This window comes from Macrobrachium nipponense, chromosome 6 (genome assembly GCF_015104395.2).
Source record: "Macrobrachium nipponense isolate FS-2020 chromosome 6, ASM1510439v2, whole genome shotgun sequence".
NCBI classification, from domain to species: domain Eukaryota; kingdom Metazoa; phylum Arthropoda; class Malacostraca; order Decapoda; family Palaemonidae; genus Macrobrachium; species Macrobrachium nipponense.
Genome location: NC_061108.1, coordinates 85,006,599 through 85,026,598, shown reverse-complemented (window position 1 = coordinate 85,026,598; position 20,000 = coordinate 85,006,599). Strand labels below are relative to the sequence as shown.

The 20,000-nt window shown below is 33.8% G+C and overlaps 1 protein-coding gene across 1 annotated transcript in view; it reads right to left on the bottom strand.

The window, feature by feature from the left end:
• LOC135216433 (disintegrin and metalloproteinase domain-containing protein 12-like) overlaps positions 1–20,000 on the bottom strand; it is a 34,288-nt gene that overhangs the window by 7,348 nt on the left and 6,940 nt on the right. Inside the window, exons 7-15 of the mRNA XM_064251796.1 lie at positions 19,013–19,104; positions 14,336–14,494; positions 11,752–11,927; positions 11,239–11,295; positions 9,898–10,065; positions 9,108–9,369; positions 8,861–9,001; positions 7,214–7,389; positions 4,576–4,759 (exon numbers count right to left, since the gene is read on the bottom strand). Of these exons, the coding sequence (XP_064107866.1) occupies positions 4,576–4,759; positions 7,214–7,389; positions 8,861–9,001; positions 9,108–9,369; positions 9,898–10,065; positions 11,239–11,295; positions 11,752–11,927; positions 14,336–14,494; positions 19,013–19,104 (1,415 nt within the window). The remainder of the gene's footprint in view (positions 1–4,575; positions 4,760–7,213; positions 7,390–8,860; positions 9,002–9,107; positions 9,370–9,897; positions 10,066–11,238; positions 11,296–11,751; positions 11,928–14,335; positions 14,495–19,012; positions 19,105–20,000) is intronic.

The following is a 20,000-nucleotide window of genomic DNA, read 5'->3' as shown; positions in this document are numbered from 1 at the left end:
AAGGTGATAAATAAGAAAATAAATATAAAGGAGTAAATAATAAAATTGACACACCTGAAATTCTAGAGATGTCAGTAGAATGAAAGAATGAATATGATCTGAAGATTCCATAACTGCACAAGGTAAACTATTCCACATTTTTGCTGTAGCCAAGATAATATTCCTAGCACACTGAGTAGTATTAAACCTTATACTAAAAAAAAACAGCATACTATTTGCAGAACCAGCTTGCGTAGCGTTGCGAGCAAAAGCAGTTAGGTCATGTAAAGAAGAGTGCAGAGATGTTTGTCTTTGTAGTCCATTTTTGCTACAAACTTAATAACCCACTTTACATTCTGTCACAAGTCAATATAAGGAGTTGGTGAAATAAACTCTACTGATGACATAACTCTACCCAAGAGTTTGAGATGAGAGTCAGCATCCAAAAACCACACTGGGAAACAGTACTTCAAACAAGGAAGAAGAAAATAGTTAAAACACTTATACAAGATAGCTATTGCCTCAAAACTTTTGAACAAATCTTCACAAAGCACAAAACCACAAAGCACGAATGTTTTGAGAAATAGTGGAAGCAGTATTATGTAAACGATTCTCAAAAGCAGTTTCTTATGAAAGGTTATGCCCCTAATCGTAAAAAAAAAAGTCACTGCCATTTACATACCAAATCTCTATTCAAGGATTTCCAGCCACAGACCTAAGGCATGGGAATATAGAAGCAACTAGAAGAGGAGTATCATCTGCGTATGAAGTCAGTTTGTTCGTCAGACCATTGCACATGTCACTAGTATATATCATGAACAGTAAAGTCCTATGCATATAACCCTGAATAACACGTGAAATAACTGTACTAAAGCCCCTATACTGGCCGTCAACACGGACTCTTTGGGTTCTGCCTATGAAAAATTCATCTGAAATATTGATAAAAGGATACACTTATTCCTAATAATCTTGAAATGGCTACTAAAGCTACTATACTGCAATTAACACGTGCTCTTTGGATTCTGCCTATTAAATGTTTATCTGAAATAATAATATAAATCCACTAATTCCCAATAATTTTAACTTGTAGATGAGTGCTTCAAAATTCAAGTAACCTCAGCATCCTCATCAAGACCACTCTGCAAGATGGTGGTTATTGACAAGAGTGCATCACACACACACCAAGGCCTTTATGAAATCCAAACTGTAATGTTGATAGCAACTTATCTTCAACAAGCCTTCCATGACGTTTAGGGATCAGCTTCTCTAAAACCTAAGATAAAACATGGGTAATTGAAATCGGCCTACATTCAGAGTGCCATGATAACGGACTTGGTCCCGTAGGTAATACGGGTAGGTTTCCCTACCTTCTACCACAGGGAAAACTTGGAAGTCCAACAAATCCTCTGGAAAGAGTAGTAGTCTTAGGAGCAATGAAATCAGCTGTCTTTTCAAGAAAAAGATGGGAAAAGTCCTGTTAGGGTCTAAGCCTTCATAATTGTCAAGACCCAGTAGCAAGGTTTTGACTTCCCTAGACCCGAAGGCACTGAACACAGCTCAGGCTCTGGAGAGCATGACTGAGGCAACACCACGGACTCATTACAATATTTGCAGACAAAGATTTGAGCCAAAAGTTTTGCCTTTTGTTTAGGGCTATATGCAGCTATCCCATCTGCTCCTACAGAGGGAGGCATGCTTGGATCTACTCCAAAGACTTGAGAGTAGGCCACCACTTATGGTTATCACCACTGGAGCACGTATCCTTCACATCCTCATTATAAGCTCTCTCCTAGACAACGTGAGCTTGAACTCTAAGCTCACTGAAATTACGCCACACACAGTGTGATTGATTGTTCACCCATAAATAATAAGCTACTTGTTTTTCATGGCAGGCAAGCTTACATGCAGCATCAAACTAAAACTTGAGGATTTTAGTGGAAATTCACCTCTCAATAATAGTTTTAAGGTGAGCATTTAAACACTTAGTAATGTTAGAACTTCTGTAAATATTGCTCCACTTGGCTAAATAAGATCATGGTGAATGCCATACCAATTGCCCTGGGATTTCACCTGTCTTAAAAAGCTAACAGGAACAACCTGATCCATCCCACCATTAACCTTTCAGTGATTGGATGAACAGACTGGAAAACCTAATCCACAAGATACAGTCCCTGTAGCATCTGGGTAAACAAGATCACAAGTTCATTTAATTAATAACCGCTCACAACCAGAAATAGTGAAGAAAGCTAGGGCACCAACACCTTGATTCTCTGTGTTAATAACTGAGCTCAGCTTTTCTGCGTGATGAACATTGTAATCACCAACGAAAATGAAGCAAGCCTTGGAATCAGCTTCCTGAATGCTGCCATTTTGGCATGCAAGCAATCATAGAGACATCGACATCTGGGTTCCTATAATTAGAAAAAACAGAAAGGATTATTTGTCTTCCACAGATCTCACCACTTGTGTTTCATGCCATCCACACTCGTGCATTAGCCTATGAGATGCAGAGAAACGCTCTCCAACGTTCAGATTCATTTCACTGGCTTATAGGAGGGGAGTACATATGAGTAAATTGTGTTTCTTATTTCTTGGAATCAGCAATTCTGAAATACTTTGCAAGTCAGACAAATTTCATAAGAGGATTTCAAAATCAACAGAAGCAACATCCAAGTCCTTTCCGTTTTTATACAATCTGCAGATGCTGCTATATAAAACACAATTCCGTGAAGAATTCTGTAGAACATGAATATTTTCATATTGCTAGAAAGAATCAGCATCGTCTAACACAGCCATAAAGGAATATGCGCAAACTTAACAAAAACAATAACAAGAACAAAATATAAATGTAAAATATATTTTGAAAAATGCAAAATTATTGAATAAATGAAACTAGTCAATTTGGAGGAACCAGCATACCCAATTGAGACAAATACATCTCCAGATCTGCCAGACACCTAACGAAGGACAATAGTTGTGGTTGTAAAGATGAATTTATGGGCAAAGGTAAAAAAAGAGAAAATGATAAGGGCTAGGCATCTCCTTGCTAAACCACCAGGCATCCTTGGCTCCAACAAGAGGAAGGGGGACTGTCACAAAACTGTGCTTGATTTTAACCCCAAGCAAGAGAATATCAATCCAAGACAGTGGAATCCGTTGTACAAAGGCCTTGGTACCAAAAGAAATTAAAGGACACTGGTTTATTTCAGAGTAGCCTTCTCTTAGAAGAGAAGTCTACCAGGTTAGGGAATCTCTTCTACACAACAAGAAAGGACAAATCAAGAAGGTTAAAAAGTTAAGGTCATTCAGTGTCGTCAACAGTAAAAGATATGCAATGAATATCCCAGACAATCCTGAACTGGTATGAGCACAGAAAAAGTTTGTGACCAGAGAAGAACTCAGCAACAGACTGTGCTGGCCAGCTTTAGAATGGACCATAATCTATCTAGTGGCAGCATCTCATCAGGCCAACCTATTGAATTAACATGTAATTCACTGTATCTGTAGATTAACTTACTCCCAAGATAATTATAATTGATAAATGGTTCGTCATGAGTGGGATTCGAACTATTGGCTTGTTGGGAAAGCAACAGTGTCAATTACCTTTGATCACTGAGCCACTAAGATAGGTTTTCGTGATAATCAGATATAGCTAGAAAATTGTGGGGAAAGTTGTAGGTCTATATCCATCAATCTTCTAATATCTTGTTATTATCAAATCGCAGGGGAATGCTTGGGGCTGGTTGGAACAGCTACACTAATATCAGGGCGCAACGGTAAATTGGGTAGATCATTTAATGGGTAAGGAGATGTATGCTGAACTGTTGAAGAAGAGGAATGGAAAAAGCAGTAAGAAAGGGAAATAATACGAAAAGGTCATTTTAGAATACTCCTGAGTTTAACGAAAAACTCAATACTGATTAAACTTCAAAGATATCAGGAATCACATTCAAGGAATCTTAAGATTGATGGCGCCTGAACTTATTTAGTTACACCAGGCATTTATCAGTAATTTAAGTTAGGCTAACCTACTATACTTAGAGTAAACATGAGGTATCAAGCACTATACTTATGCAAAACATTTATATCTGATAACTTAAATGGGCTGAACAGGCTATATATAATATCATAGATCAGTTATAAAGGATATGTCAAGAAATAGTAAATGCCTAAGCTCCAAACTTAAGCCTGGCAAGTAATATGTTTTTGATAAAGGAGCAATAGAACAAGAAACATCAGATTATTCTAATTCTAAAAAGAATAGCTAAATCTATCATATACTGCATTGTTTTAACTTAATAACTTATTGAATCCCGGTACTGCCCTTTAGAAACCTACATTTACCAAATAAATAATGCTGTAAGAGAAACAGCCCAAAAAAATAACATGTGAGTGAATTCGATAAGGATGAGTGATTAAAAAGTGCCCTTAAGAGAACACCCATTTAATACGTATGCATGAACAATAATAGGAAACAGCGTTCTGTGTAGTACAACTATAAGCTCAAAAGTAGCAAGCAGCTAAGAAAGGCCTAACACTTCTAAATAGAGGAAATATACGTATTTGAAATTAGTTATGATAAATGTCACTACTTGCCCCATTTCTCCCGCATGGAGTTCCATCTGGTGCGAGCCAAAAGTTTTCTGGTGAACTCGGATCTCCAAAGATATGTTTGCAGTTTTGTGACCCGAAGAACTGCGTTCTCCAGACTATTTTTCCCTTGATCTCTGGCTTTATATCGCTATCTACATTGCAATGCAAAGTGCCGCAGGATAAGGATCTGTATGAATAAGAAATGTAACTGATGATTTGCACCTTTAACATTTGATATCCTCTTTTTATTCATATCATCTAAACACCTATTTTCTTGTGAAACTAGTGTTTTATTTCATAATTATTTAACATAAATTGAAAGTAGCAGAATGATGTTTTCGTTACAAATTAATACATAAGCATCTGTTATTTAGCTCATTTTCATGCCAAAGCTTGAACCACAAACTTATTGTGCAAGAGAAGTAAATCATTAATAGCCTACGTTGTGGTTATGATATCCCGTAGGATAGGCTAAGTCAGGTTTATAGGTATAAGAGGATGACGTCACTTTAATGTGCAGTAAAAGTAGGGAAAACTCCACAGAAAATACAATCGGTGTCAGGCCATAGGGGACAAAATTTTAACGTTAACTGAAAGAAGAATTTCATGAAAATCCTTGCAGATAAAGCAGCAGTAGATTTCTTTGAGTTTATTACAGACTTTTCCGACATTCAATCCAAGATTCTCTTAATAGCTAACAACGCGTCATCTTCTACAATTTTCTAATCGTTATGTTGATATTCAGTTTTTGTGTTTTGGTATTTAAAACATACCTTAGTAAAGTTCGAGTATTCTACTTTAAAATGAGACTGCACTGTTTCTTAATATGAATAGTGACGTCACAGGTAGTAATAAGAATTAAAGTAACTAGAAATGTTGCTCTCATTTCCCTGCTAGTTTCTGTTGCTGGATAACGTAATGTCGAATACCAGACTACGAAAGAAGGAACTTGAGGTTTTCACATAGAATCAATTAGGATTTTTCTTTCAGAAAAATTTTTTAAAAGCCATTTTTCTTATGGGTGTTTTTAAAAGCCATTTTTCTTATGGGTGTTAGAATGGACTGTTGGAAAATGGCCCTTTGTCTCTGAGGTACTGCAAGCACTTAAGAAGTTGAGGTAGTGTAACCAATGCAGCTGAGTTGGGGCTGAACCTTTATGTTTTCGCTTACTCGGGGAGTAAGCCTATAAACTACTTTGTTGTTGTTGTTGTTGTTGTTGATGTTGTTGTTGTTGTTGTTCATGTTCTTGCGGGGAGGATAGGAAAGCCTTATGGAGAAACTTAAAAATGTCTGAAAAGGGTGTTTTGAGCTGAGGTAAAGATAGAGGAATTTCAGGATAAGATATTTACAATTTATTTATTAGACTGAAAATATAAATGATAAATAATGTGCATGCAAAACAGTACAAAACAATTATTTCTAATAAAATATATAGATTTTAGCATGCGTCCTGACAGACTTGGCATTCTTCATAACGAGAAACAACATCGTGTTAAGGCTGTTGATGATTCTTACAGTAATTTTGGTATGAGTAATAAGAAGCTCCTTTTCTCCTGATTATTGTTTAAAAGTCTTCATTTCCTCGCTAAAGGTATGACGGTATGGCTTTTTCTGGGAGATTGCAACTGTTTCCAAGTAGGTCTCTGTTATCAGAAGCTTGTATATTAAAAACTCTATATCACTTGGTCCATCATACTTCTGGTAAATCAATATCAGCAACTTCTCTAAATAAATACATCTTTAGTTCCTAGTAAACCCTTCCAATTAATTGGCCTTCAGAGGGTCTGAATATATTTTTTTCTTGACGGTACCTAAAAATTTGGAATGAAAGTAGCAAGAGAAACAGAAATTGTCTAATAAGCTGTGCTTTTACTTTACATGCGGAGTCTCTAGCCTTTTAGGAGATATTAATACGATATGTTACATCTGTTTTAAACTTTTGAATATTTAGGCCATTCATATTTATGTTTTAAAGACCTGATAGTTCAAGTGCTGAACAAGATTCTAAACAATTATGTGGCTTGACTCAAAGCCATCAGCTATTTCCCTGAACCCAGATTATAAATTATTATGGTAGGTTTTATCATCCCTGTTTAAAATATTGTTCCCACTGCTCGGTTACTTCTTCCATTGTCTGAGTTCTTATCCGGAACAAAAACTAAGCAATTCTCATAATGAATGATTCTCTTCTTTGTCTTACAAATGATAATTTTTGTCTGGCGGTTAAGTGGAGTCCTTGCTCGATTTTTTTATTAAAAAAATTCTGAGTACTATTCAACCGACTTCATCCTCTGAAGATTTTTCGGTGTCTAGTTTCGATTTCATTTCTGTGTCCAGTTTATGTTGTTAAGTTCCTGAGTACTGGGCACTGGAATTGTAACTCTGTTTCAATCTTCTGTTCTCCATAATCCATCTGTTATTATTTCATCCCGTTTTCAATGCAGACCAGGTGCAGGTATAGGTGACCAGGTATCACAGAATTTATGGATTCACAGGTTTTTTTTTTTTCCAGCATAGAAAGAGCCTTTTGAGGAAAGGCGCTTAAGGTACTCTATAAATGAGAGTAATCACCACAGAAGATGAAAAGAGAACAATATAAACAAAAGAAAGTGAAATAGGAAAACCAAATACTTTTACTTACGCCTTAGTGCACTTCCTGAAGGTGTTTCGACTTCCGTCTATCCAGCCACAATTTCCGTCACCGTTGCCTTGTTCATTCAGTTCGAGGCACCTTGGAGCGACTTCTCTGGCCGTTGGTCCCCAGATCTTCTTACATCTGCTAAGTGGATTACCACAGGTTCCTTTGAAACAGTAGCCCTGCGAAAGATATTCGTAGAATAGGAAGTTTTAAGGTTAAATTATATGAAATCATTACAGTTATTTTTTTATGGTGACGAACTCGCATTTTAGTGATAAATGCCCAAGTTTAAAATCATAAAAGCGAAGTATTAACGTTTTGGTGCTAAAATTCAATTTCTAAAATTTTCAATAAACATTTTGCCTCATGGTAGGTGTAGAGGTTTTTTTGGATATTTAGTGAAAAAAGTAATAGTAAATTATGTAACATGATATTGTCACTCAATTCCTTCATAATAAATTCATTGAAATATCATCAAAAGAGTAGGTTCGCATTGACGAATACTCGAATAATTTTTTTTTCTTAAATCAGAAAAAAAGGAGGTGGAGGACATAATTTAAGTTGCATAAGCGTCTAATGATATCTTGACAGTTCATATAATGCTTATTTATTCACTTTTAATTCTATAATCTACGTACAATATTTACAATAGTTCTTTACAGTGAAATTAGCATGATTTGGTTCTACTAAATATAAATAACAGTACTATAGTGAATTAAATTCTTGCAAAACATTCATATCATGTTTACTGATTTAATCTTAGTTTTGATTTATTTATTTTTTTTAGGTAATTTGAAATGTAAGTTATCCAGCTAATGCGATTTATCGATTCAAATTTAATATGGGACGTATATGAAGATTAAATCAAGTATCATAGAATGATCAGTTGATCCATTAAGAGTAATTTTTAAAAAATTACATTAAAAAAATGCATATCCTAAATGTTGATTAATGGGATTCCTTCCCATTTTTGTCTGGAAAAGGTGATGTTTATCGGGGTGTGTGGATGGTAAGACGAATATTCCCAAATAGACATATGCTGATGTCATGTTTTTTATTTCATATTTAGCAGTGTTTATCATAGTTTCAAAATCTTCGTTTAATTTCTTTTTTTTGTTTTTTCAATATACGTCGTATCGATATGAAAAAATAAATAAAATGCAGCACACAAGTTTTATATTCCTTTTGTGCACATTAATTTTTAAAAAATATAAATTTTTACTGAATTAGTTTTTAGACATACCATTCCAAGAACGTAGTGAATAATGTTGAGCCAGAATTATCTATTCTGGTTCTAAACTAGCTCCCAGGGTTACAAATTTGAAAGTTAGCGTCAATTGCGTGATCAAGTGAAACAATCGCACCCTGAGAGGCCTTTTTAATTATGAACTTCAAAAATTATTTACAACACTACAAATAATATACGAGAATAATCGGAATGTAGGTTCTCATGCTTTTCCGTCCAGTCTTGTATCGGTATTGCATTAATAGTAAATCCAATACACAATGGTTTAAATCAATTTTTTTAGAAAAGTTAGTACTTTGTGACCTTACTGAACACTTTGAGTATAGAATTAACCTTTAAAATAGAATAACAGAAACAAAATATTTATAATTCTGTGAAAAATTGTTCTTGAAATTTGTACTGACCTGGCCTCCCTCACACGGCGTTCCGTCTCGGACATAGACATCGCCAGGGCAGTATTCGCTGATTCCAGAACAGAATTCTGGCAAATCACAATCACTGTCTTTTTCTCGGCAGGTTCTCCCAGATTGATGCAAGTGACAAGTCTGGAAAGATACGTTTTATTAAATGGGGAGGATTTCTAAATCAAATACATCTCGTTTTATTTGATTGTAGCTATTGGGTATACAAGTGCTGGGCATCTTCTCTCACCTCAGTGTTACAGCAAGATCCATGGGCGCACGTGGCATTGACAGCCAATTGGCAGGTCTTAGGGTCGCAACAACGGTTATCACAGAAGTTTGGGGGCCCACAGTCACACTGTTCGCCATCATCCAGAACACCGTTACCACAAGTCTTCTCGTAGAAATTTGCCGGAATATTTCTTAGACATTCGTAATTCACAGAATCCAGTCCCTTCATTATTACACCTTTGCTACAAGAGCTCCAGCCAATCTTAATTCCTTCCATAGAACTGTTAGAAATAATGTCAATTAGGAAATGAATGTAGATAAACTTTAAGGCATCACTTGTTTAAGAAAAATAACTTGACAGTATATTTAATCTTGCGCTGTTCATAGTCTGTTCCTTGAGGTTTGTAGACATAATTGTTTTAATCTTTTATCAGAATCAACCGTTCATGCTTGTGCAAGACATAGCGGTTTAAGATTTTTTATGTTTGTACGTTGTAATTATATAGTCATTCTAAAGAAGCTGATATACAGCTCGGTATGTTTGTTCAAAATTAGACCAACCTAGTTACATTACTTAGCGTAATACTAGTTTTTTGTGCTTTTTACAAGCTTGATTAATCCCCTTAATCTGATTTCATCATAAGATTTATCTATTCAAATATTTTTTGGAGAAAAAATAAGATCAGTAGGTTCACAGCTAGTGGGAATCGATTAATCATCAGTCATAATGACAGGTCTATTTCAAAGTGAGAGAGAGAGAGAGAGAGAGAGAGAGTTATCACTATAAAACTATTCAGGAAGTTACATACCTCACTGAAGCTGACATAATGCACGACCTCTGTCCACAGCAACTTCCTTGTTCATTTTCATCGTGTGACATGCCTAAGTTGTGTCCCATCTCATGGGCCATTGTCCTCGCAATGGTTCCAACACCATTGCTACTTTTGTCTTGCACCGTAGCCACTGACAATTCATTACTGTTTCATAGAATATAAAAGTCATCAACAATTATGCTTTTAGGGGGTGGTAAATTTTTGTATTAACCAAACATCCACTCCCAAGAGTTCTGTGTTTAGTGCCAGCCCCGTGGGAATAAATGTTAAAAAATAAACGCAAGGGGGTAATATCTCGGTAACAGTAGGTATGCTATAGAATGTAGCATAATTTGTTTCCATTAACCATATTAAGGAGACTTGTGAGCACAACATAAAAACTTCAACATGAAGTTGGGGTGTCAAAGTAAAATAATAACTCAATTCACACAACGATTATAATAAACACCCTTTTATATGAAGCTTTTTTTTATGCATGGTACAGTGTTCGTAGTTCTTGACCTTGGTCTCTCTGCCCAAGACAGTAAGCTAATTCAGCAGTTTCACTGACGTGTTCTATCATTTGAGCTTTCATTCTAAATCAAGAGCTCCAACGAATTCTACAACCTTACCGAATGCTCTTAGATTTAGCTAAGTAAATTTTGGACCTTTTTTAGATATTTCTATATCTTTGATATCGATCCTTCGCTGCATTATTATCTTTCCTTTGTGCTCGATATCCTGCTGCATTATTGTTCTGGTATTTGCTTAAGGAAAACAAGGAAAAGAAAAATTACCATCTCCCAGGAGAGCTAATTTCCTAGTTCTTTATAATCAGAACACAGCATAATAACATACATACTGTAGAATTAAACACTGACAAGACACATTATTGAGGCCAGTTTAAATATTTTGTAAATATTAATTAACCAGAGGGAAGAATCGGGGTTATTGTTCAAAGCCACACAAAAATGATTCACCTGGAATAACCAGATTACCCATACAAGTTGTTAAAACGCATTTTTTAGCCTATTTTCAAGTTTTTAAAAGATCAGGGTTGAGACAAAACAAATAATGTTGGTTTGGCTATAACCATATTTAGGATCACTGGCTGAAAACTGAATATTTCTCAACGATAGTCCTTCTACAGGTATCTCGATAACATGCAAATCTTTGGGCATTATTACTGAATCTTGAATGAATAAAGCAGAATGGCCCATGGATGTCTATAATTCGTCTTTTACCCTAGATAAAATGTTGACACTTGGATTCTAGAAAATTTCACGTAAATGAAATATTTTTTTAATAAGGAGATAAGATTGGACTTTGCGTTCTTACCTGCAAATTCCACTGACATAAGCATATCCAACGGTGGTTCCGTGAAAATCAACGGTTCTGAAACCACAATGATGGCATTACATGAGCATGTGCATCTCCAAAGAACCCATTAGTGGAGCGCATAACTCCAAAATGATACAAAAAGTGTAAATGATGATGGCAGCATGAAATTCGGCACAACGGTTTTTCTTGGACCTCCTGCCACAGAATTTTACTAATTTCCTAGATGGCAGGTATGTTTTCAAAATAGCTTCTCGTGTATATATGAATATTGACATTTAAGGGCTTAATCACATTAGGACTCCTTAGTCACTTTCAATTCATGTTAAGATATTAAAAGCAAACTTTCAAGTAATGAGATATATAATTGTGTCGCCTATAAACGTCCAAGATGACTGTCACTATACAAATTTGCCACCAGAAAGCCACATATTTGTCCTCAAATTCATATGGGCGGTATAATGTCAGGTAATGCTTGGAATATGGGTAACTTTAGCTGGATCATATGCTTACGTGACGAGAATGGTGTTGTCATTGTTAACTCCACGTTTAGTCTTGAGGAGTTCCTTTCTATATGGAGCGAACGATGACAGGGTAATGTTGAAGTCTGCATCTACAGTAGTGCGATCGTAACTTGTCCAGACCTCGATATCTGTCAAGACTACGACGATGCCAATCTCACGAAATATCTTGAAAAATTTTTGAACAATTTAATTTACTTTTCCTTGAATGAATATTGACATATGATGCACATATAGGTTCAGAAAAAATCCTGAAAAATTTACTCAACCATCTCTCAGTGGTGTTTTAAGGAAATGATTTTGAAATTGTCAGTCAAAATCTTGAAAAGGTAATCAGTTAAATACATACTGTTGCTATACGTTACTTGATGTTTCCCTATATTTCTCTATATCATTTTCAAACTACGGAGGCCTTAACAAATTATAAATAAGAAAATATAATTCAGATGTTCCATAATTTTCGAAAAAAATAACATTGAAAGATTTCCAAAAATTCTATTTAAAAAATTAAAATCGATAAAGTTTAAATTTGACGTACATTAATCAGGCAGCTTATTTAGATGAAAATATTTATTTTTGCTCTGAATACCTCTCTGATTTCCTTATTCACCAACTGATTGATTTTATTAACTATGAAAGAGACTGTGGAACATGTACTGGTTTCGTAAAACTCTTCTCCTATCAGTAGGATGTTATTTATTGTCAAGAGAAAAGTTCTTTATGATCAGTAAAAAAAATCGTACAGCTAGAAATAGTATTCTCAATAAAATTGTTATAGAGACATTCTATTCTGGTTGCCAAATCCAAAAAACCCTGTTAATGATAGAATGCTTATAGAGCGAATATAATATAAGATTTAATTTATATTTATGTAATCAAACTCAAGAGAAATAAATTTCAAGAGCAGTAAGGGAAGCCAGTCTGTTTATCAAGATAAAAAGTGAACTTTGGTTTTTGCTGACAATTATTAAGTCTTAAAATGGACCCTCAACAAACTATGCCATAATGTATACTAAGTGGTAATCATATCTTTAAACTGTGTGCTTTAGCAATCATAAAACAGTAAATGTGTTTGCCAAATTCAAATATATTAGAAGTGGTGCATTCACCCATCTCTTGTAAATTAATGGTTAAAGTGCTAAAGGAAAACCACGGCTTCAGTTTGCTTGTAAAAGAAATTTCTTAATGTTGGTATTGTGTACCCCAGGTCTAATATTTCATCTGTCCATAATGCATATCAATAAGGGAAGAAATCGTTTGTAATTTAATCTTATCAGATTTATTTTTAATATGAGACAATCGTACAAGAACTGAAAGAAAACATCATTGTATTGATAGCTGTTTTACTATAGATACGCCTTACTTTCAAATGGAGTATTTATAAACCCGAAGAAAAAATACCTTATTATTTCTGTATTTTACCGCATGCCTGTTAATTTCCTTTGCTCTCACCAAGGCTATATTTGTTTTGTTTCAGTTAATCATCTTTCGAGGATGTAACATCTAGTAACAAAATGCAAAACAACAGTAAAACACCACTTTTCAGACGAACCAACACTTCCATCAAGAACCACTGCCTACCATATTCAACATAGAATATTCTTTAGGTGTCAATATTATTATTATTTGGCTATTCTTTACTGATCACAATGAACCGTTTTATTTAGGTATTCTGGGGCTTTGTGACTATTTTCCTAAAATTTTGTTTACAAATTATATTTTGAAGGTAATAAATTAATATGAAACTAAGATTGTGAGCATTTATATTTGCTTAGTCTCAGACACTAGACACTGATTGTTGGAGGTATCTTATAGGGGGCCAGTGTTTATCATCCTTAGTATTTTTTATCTTGGCTTCTTTTCAATGATTATAGGTCCATTTATGGGACAAAAGCTTTGTGTATTTCTTACATATAGACCTCAGAGGCTTCGGCTGTTGGTATTCTGTAGTCTTCAGAATTCATATTATGTTCTGGGACCATTATTTTTGGGCATACGGTTTTTCTCTGATTTTCATGAAATCTTATAGGAAAGTATTTTCATAGAATTGATGAATATTGGCACATGATACTTTGGATACTACCATATATGTCAAGCACACAAGTCACTTCTAAAGTAAATACCTGATATTGAAGTTTATCAAAATATTATTTTACATACAATTATTTTTCAAGACAAATGAACTGTAAAGACAAATCGGTCAAGCATGTTTTACATGAGTTCTAAAGGCGAATTGAAAAGCTTTTAAAGTGTGGAAATACTTAAAAAGTTATTTTTAGAATTTCATAATTATACCACTACCCATTTCAATGTTATCGAAAGTTTATGTATCAAAACTGTGAAAAGACACGAACTGAAGCATGAAATCTAATAATAATTGGGCTCATTTTATCGTAAAAGTTTTATGTATGAATGATACCTAGATTTATTAGACCATATTTTCGGAGATGTAAAAATCATTTTATTCTCACAATTATTCTTCTCTTTATGTAATAAAAAATAAAATAATAAAATAAATTGCTGTATAGAGATGAATGCAGCAAATATTTTAGTTTTATGGCTTTGTTGTTACTTACGGCATTAACAGCATTAGCAGTTGCCCTGAGGCGATCGTAAACATCGGACTTGAAAGTTTTGTAGTAACTAGTATCAGCAACCAAAACCAGTTCCACAAAGCGGGTCCGTTTGTTGGTCCATATATCCGCGTGTTTTTTCACAGAAGCTTGCCGTCGATGCTGCAAGAGAGAACATGTAATACTGTCAACATTCGTCTTAAGATTTCAGGAAATAGTGCTGTTGCTATTCTTCCTGCATTTGTCATTAGGTGCAACTTTCGTTTTGGCTTAATGTTGAAATTATATGCAAACTATTAATTGAATTAAAAAGTCCAAAACCAGCGGTTGTAATTATAAAATTTCCATCACTGTTGAAATTTAGAATACATTCGTTCTCTGTGTAAACTGGTTTTCCTATATTTAAGTTGACAATTAAGGTGTTAGTTAATCTGGATGGAAGTTTTATTTCAATCCTGTGTTTGGATTGTTTTTTCTTAGACTTTCCTACAAAAACGTATTTGTGGAGAAGACTGATTGTATTAAGGCGTTGATTAGCTGATTTACCTGGTGGAGGTGAAGTGTGGACATTGAATGCTCAAAAATGAAATAAAATTTATGGCAGGTGACCTGAAACTTTTGCATTGTTTATGCTCATCAGGAGTCACCAGCTGACCTACCCGGCGCTGCCCGGGAGAACTGTGAATGAAAGGCTACAGGTAGGGAGCAGGAAGAGGGAGGGGGAAGTGGAGGGAGGAGGGAGGAGAGTGGGAAAGGGGAGGGAGAAAGGAGAAAGGAAGGAGGAAGGAAGGGGAGAGGGATGGGAGGATGAGGGGAAGATAGGGGGGGAGGGAAGGGGAAGGGGAAATTATATTTCTGTATTAGAAGAGAAAAATCATCTCTGCTGAACATAGGCCTGTCTACCTTTCAACATCAGTCAGACCTTTCATTGATTGTGTGAAATAAACTGCACAGCAAAGAGGAGGAGAATCGTGCAAGGACCTGTCTTCAGCAAACTGCACGAATTCGTAGTGGATTCAGTATACATAAATGTACTGCTAATTCACTGCTATAATATACTTCAGAAACTCCCCCTTCCTCCTTCCTCCCTCTGCCCGTAGCCCGTGATTCACAGTTTTTCAGGGCAGAGCCGGGTAAGTCAGCTAGTATATATGAGGCTATAAACCATCCTCGATCAATAGTGTTTGTTTAGTTTAAATCCGTCAAGCCGTTTAGCCGTGATTGAATGACAGACAAAAGGACATAAGGCCCATAATAATGTTATTGTTATATTTCTTACCCTCTTTCTTCTCCTTAACAGCCCCTCTACTCTCCCTCTCTCACTTCCTCACCCTCTCACTCTCTCTCTCTGTCACAACCTGCCCAACCCCGAAACCTTTTGATGCCACATATGTCGTACCACCACAGTATTCGATAGTAAGTCATTCTTAGTACATATATCGAAAATCGAGTCTTACTATTTACTACGTATACTGATTCATAACGTTATTAAGCCTACGGGCTGAACCAGGGAAGGCACCCCGCCCCTTCCGGAGCCTTTAGTGCCTTTTGTTGCTTGAAACCCCAATATAAACCATTTTGGGGCTCCCCACTTTAAGCCTGCCTGGTTCCATGCCCATCGGACCAGCCGTTTGGCCGTGATTGAAGGACAGGTGGACGGACAGACATAACGCCCATTATAGGTAGATGTGTGTGTGTGTGTGTGAAAGTAAAAAGTTTGACTGGTGTAGCTGGAATAAAACCTTGTATTTGCACTATGAATCAAATTGTTATTAGAGGGTGGAAAGTATATATATATATATATATATATATATATATATATATATATATATATATATATATAACTTGATGATAAATAACAGTGCCAAGACCAGGAAGAACATTCTTTATTTAACGAGCTTTCGAGGTTCAAAACCTCATCTTCAGGCTGAAAAAATTGACAAGGATGAGAAATCGCTAAAAATTACATTAAAATGAATTGTCTTATTAAAAGCTTCAGTAAAAACATAAAATAAAACGAACATTACATACATACTAAAAATTACGATAAAACTAATACAAAACGCTAAACATACAAAAACAGAAATAAAAATGAAAATAATATGAAAGGTAAACAAACTACCCTCAAAAATAAAATAGCTAACGACCCACTTTGTGTACCTACTATGAAACTATATGATAGCTAGTTGAATACCGGACGAGTTGTTGTTCAATTCCGGTTTCATTTTCTTAATAAACAGCGACTCTGAAATTAAAAGGTCCAGTCTATTTGAGCAAAAAGACAGTACTCTAAAATCTAGGTGAGTGAAAGGATGGTCCTGTGCTAAACTGTGTTCCCTTATGGCAGAAAAAGGTGGTTTAGAAAGAGGAAACCTAGTTCTAACGGAAAGACCTCTGTGTTCCAAAATTCTGTGTCTAAGCCAGCGGGAACTGGATCCCACGTATCGCAGACCACACTGCGAACAGGTAAACAAGTAAACGACACTCGAATTAAGGTCCACAGGAAGAGCAGGCTTCTCCCTCAAAAGTGATCCTACAGTAAAAGGGTTAGTAAAAACAAACCTGAAACTAACTTGAGGAAAACTGTGCTTAAGTATTTCTTGTAACTTTTTTCGTACCAAGTAGCTACTATGACCAAGGAAAGGCAATTTAATATACTTTACATATTTACTAACAGTACTGTACACCGGTTTGGGAGAAGCCTGCTCTTCCTGTGGACCTTAATTCGAGTGTCGTTTACTTGTTTACCTGTTCGCAGTGTGGTCTGCGATACGTGGGATCCAGTTCCCGCTGGCTTAGACACAGAATTTTGGAACACAGAGGTCTTTCCGTTAGAACTAGGTTTCCTCTTTCTAAACCACCTTTTTCTGCCATAAGGGAACACAGTTTAGCACAGGACCATCCTTTCACTCACCTAGATTTTAGAGTACTGTCTTTTTGCTCAAATAGACTGGACCTTTTAATTTCAGAGTCGCTGTTTATTAAGAAAATGAAACCGGAATTGAACAACAACTCGTCCGGTATTCAACTAGCTATCATATAGTTTCATAGTAGGTACACAAAGTGGGTCGTTAGCTATTTTATTTTTGAGGGTAGTTTGTTTACCTTTCATATTATTTTCATTTTTATTTCTGTTTTTGTATGTTTAACGTTTTGTTTTAGTTTTATCGTAATTTTTAGTATGTATGTAATGTTCGTTTTATTTTATGTTTTTACTGAAGCTTTTAATAAGACAATTCATTTTAATGTAATTTTTAGCGATTTCTCATCCTTGTCAATTTTTTCAGCCTGAAGATGAGGTTTTGAACCTCGAAAGCTCGTTAAATAAAGAATGTTCTTCCTGGTCTTGGCACTGTTATTTATCATCAAGTTAAGATTTCCAAGTAGCCGCCCAATTACTGAGACTATAAATATATATATTATAAATAATTATATAATATATATAATATATTATATATAATATAATAACATATATATAGTATATAATATATATATATATATATATAAATAATATTAAATATATATATATAAATATAAATACCTAATAAATATATATATATAATATATAATATTATATAATATATATATATATACATAAAAATATATATACTATAAATACTATATTATATAATATATAATATAAATATATATAATATATATATAACTATATAATCACTATATATTTATAATACTTACTTATATATTTATATATTACGTGTATAACTATATAATATTATCTATACATGTATATATATATAATAATATATGATTAATATTATAATATATATATATATATGTTTATATATTATATAATAATATATGTATAATATATATTATTATGTATATATATGTATATATGTATGTATTATATAATTTATATATATATATATATGTATAGTATATATATAATGTAATATATAATTATGTATATATATGTATATATGTATGTAATAATATATATATTAAGTATATATTGATTAATATAATATCTTAGATAATTATAAAATATATGTTATATATATATCTATAATAATATATATCCTAATTATAATATTAATATCTAATAGATAATATATATTGTATAGATCATAATACTTAATATATAGTATATATATATACTATAATATAATATTACTATATAATGATAGATATATACTAATATATATATATATATATTATTATATATAATTATATACCTATAGTATATATATTCTATACAATATTAAATATATACTTATATATATATTGTATAATATATATGTATAGATATTACCTATATAATATAATATAATATAGTATATAATATTATATTATGTAAATATTATTATGTATATATAATGATATAGTAATATATGTATATATTATGTATATATATTATATCTTATACATATATAATGCATATATATGTATATATTATGTATAATGTGATATATATACATATATATGTGTGTGTGTATTTGTGTGTATATATATATATATATATATATATATATATATATATATATATATATATATATATATATATATATAGATATGAGAAACGTGAAGATAGGTGGTAAAGAAGTAGGTGCCGAATATGCATATACACGTATGTATGTCCGTTTACGTATAAAAAGAGCCAAGAAATATGTGGAATCTCTCCCCTCATTCAAAACAAAACCGTATAATAATATTTCTCACCCGTGGCTTTCTGCCGAGAATAGAATCTCCGAGTTGTTGACTCCTGTTTTCTGAAGGTTGATTATTTCCCTTGTTTGTCTCCGCACGAACACCTGCAAATGGAAATTCCGAACTAAAATCTGCCCAAGGTCTCCTAAAAAGGAAAAACTATTGAATCTTTTTCTCTTATTTTTCCCTCTTATTTGAAGACAAAATTTGCAGTTTAAATCCTAATTAAGTGAGCAACATCCATCCCTTGTCTCATTTTCTTTCATTGTCAATTTTTATGTTGAATTATTCTCTTCTGGTTGTCATTGTAAACCTTGACATAGTGTTTCACAAAAGTCGGTAAGGAAAAATAGACAAACCTATATTAAAAATTAGGAGAAAAGGGTCAAGTTCTTCTCATTACATTTTGATACAAACCTCATGCGGAGTCCTCGATATCTTTAAACGGAAAGGTTTAAAGATTCTTGACTTTTACGGGATAGATAATTTTGAACAATTTTCTTATCATATTTTACAAGAGGGACCGAGACGCAAATGAGATGAATATTCCAATGAGGCCAAAAGCATGTGGAATGAAAGCTCATCTTTCTTCACGACCCTCTCTCTCTCTCTCTCTCTCTCTCTCTCTCTCTCTCTCTCTCTCTCTCTCTCTCCCTTTTCCCATAAGAAAAATATAATTTACTTTCGTTCAGTGTTATACAAAACAAAATTTGTATATTGCAAAAATAAATGGCTCTCTGACCAAAGTGAAAATAAGAAATGTTTTGGATTTCCTTTTGTCTATGTCCTCTTCTAATGTATGAAATTTTTGTATGAAGCGTTCCAGAGGAGTAGGTAAGAAAACTGATTATTGTTTTCTTTAAAAAGAGAGGTACTTTTACCTGATATAGCCGGGAAAGTGTATGGTACGATGTGTATGCCGAGGTTTTCAATGGTAATTTGCCAGTTTCAAAATTTTTCTCCTTAGTTGACCCTGCTTTTATATTCCATATTATAATTT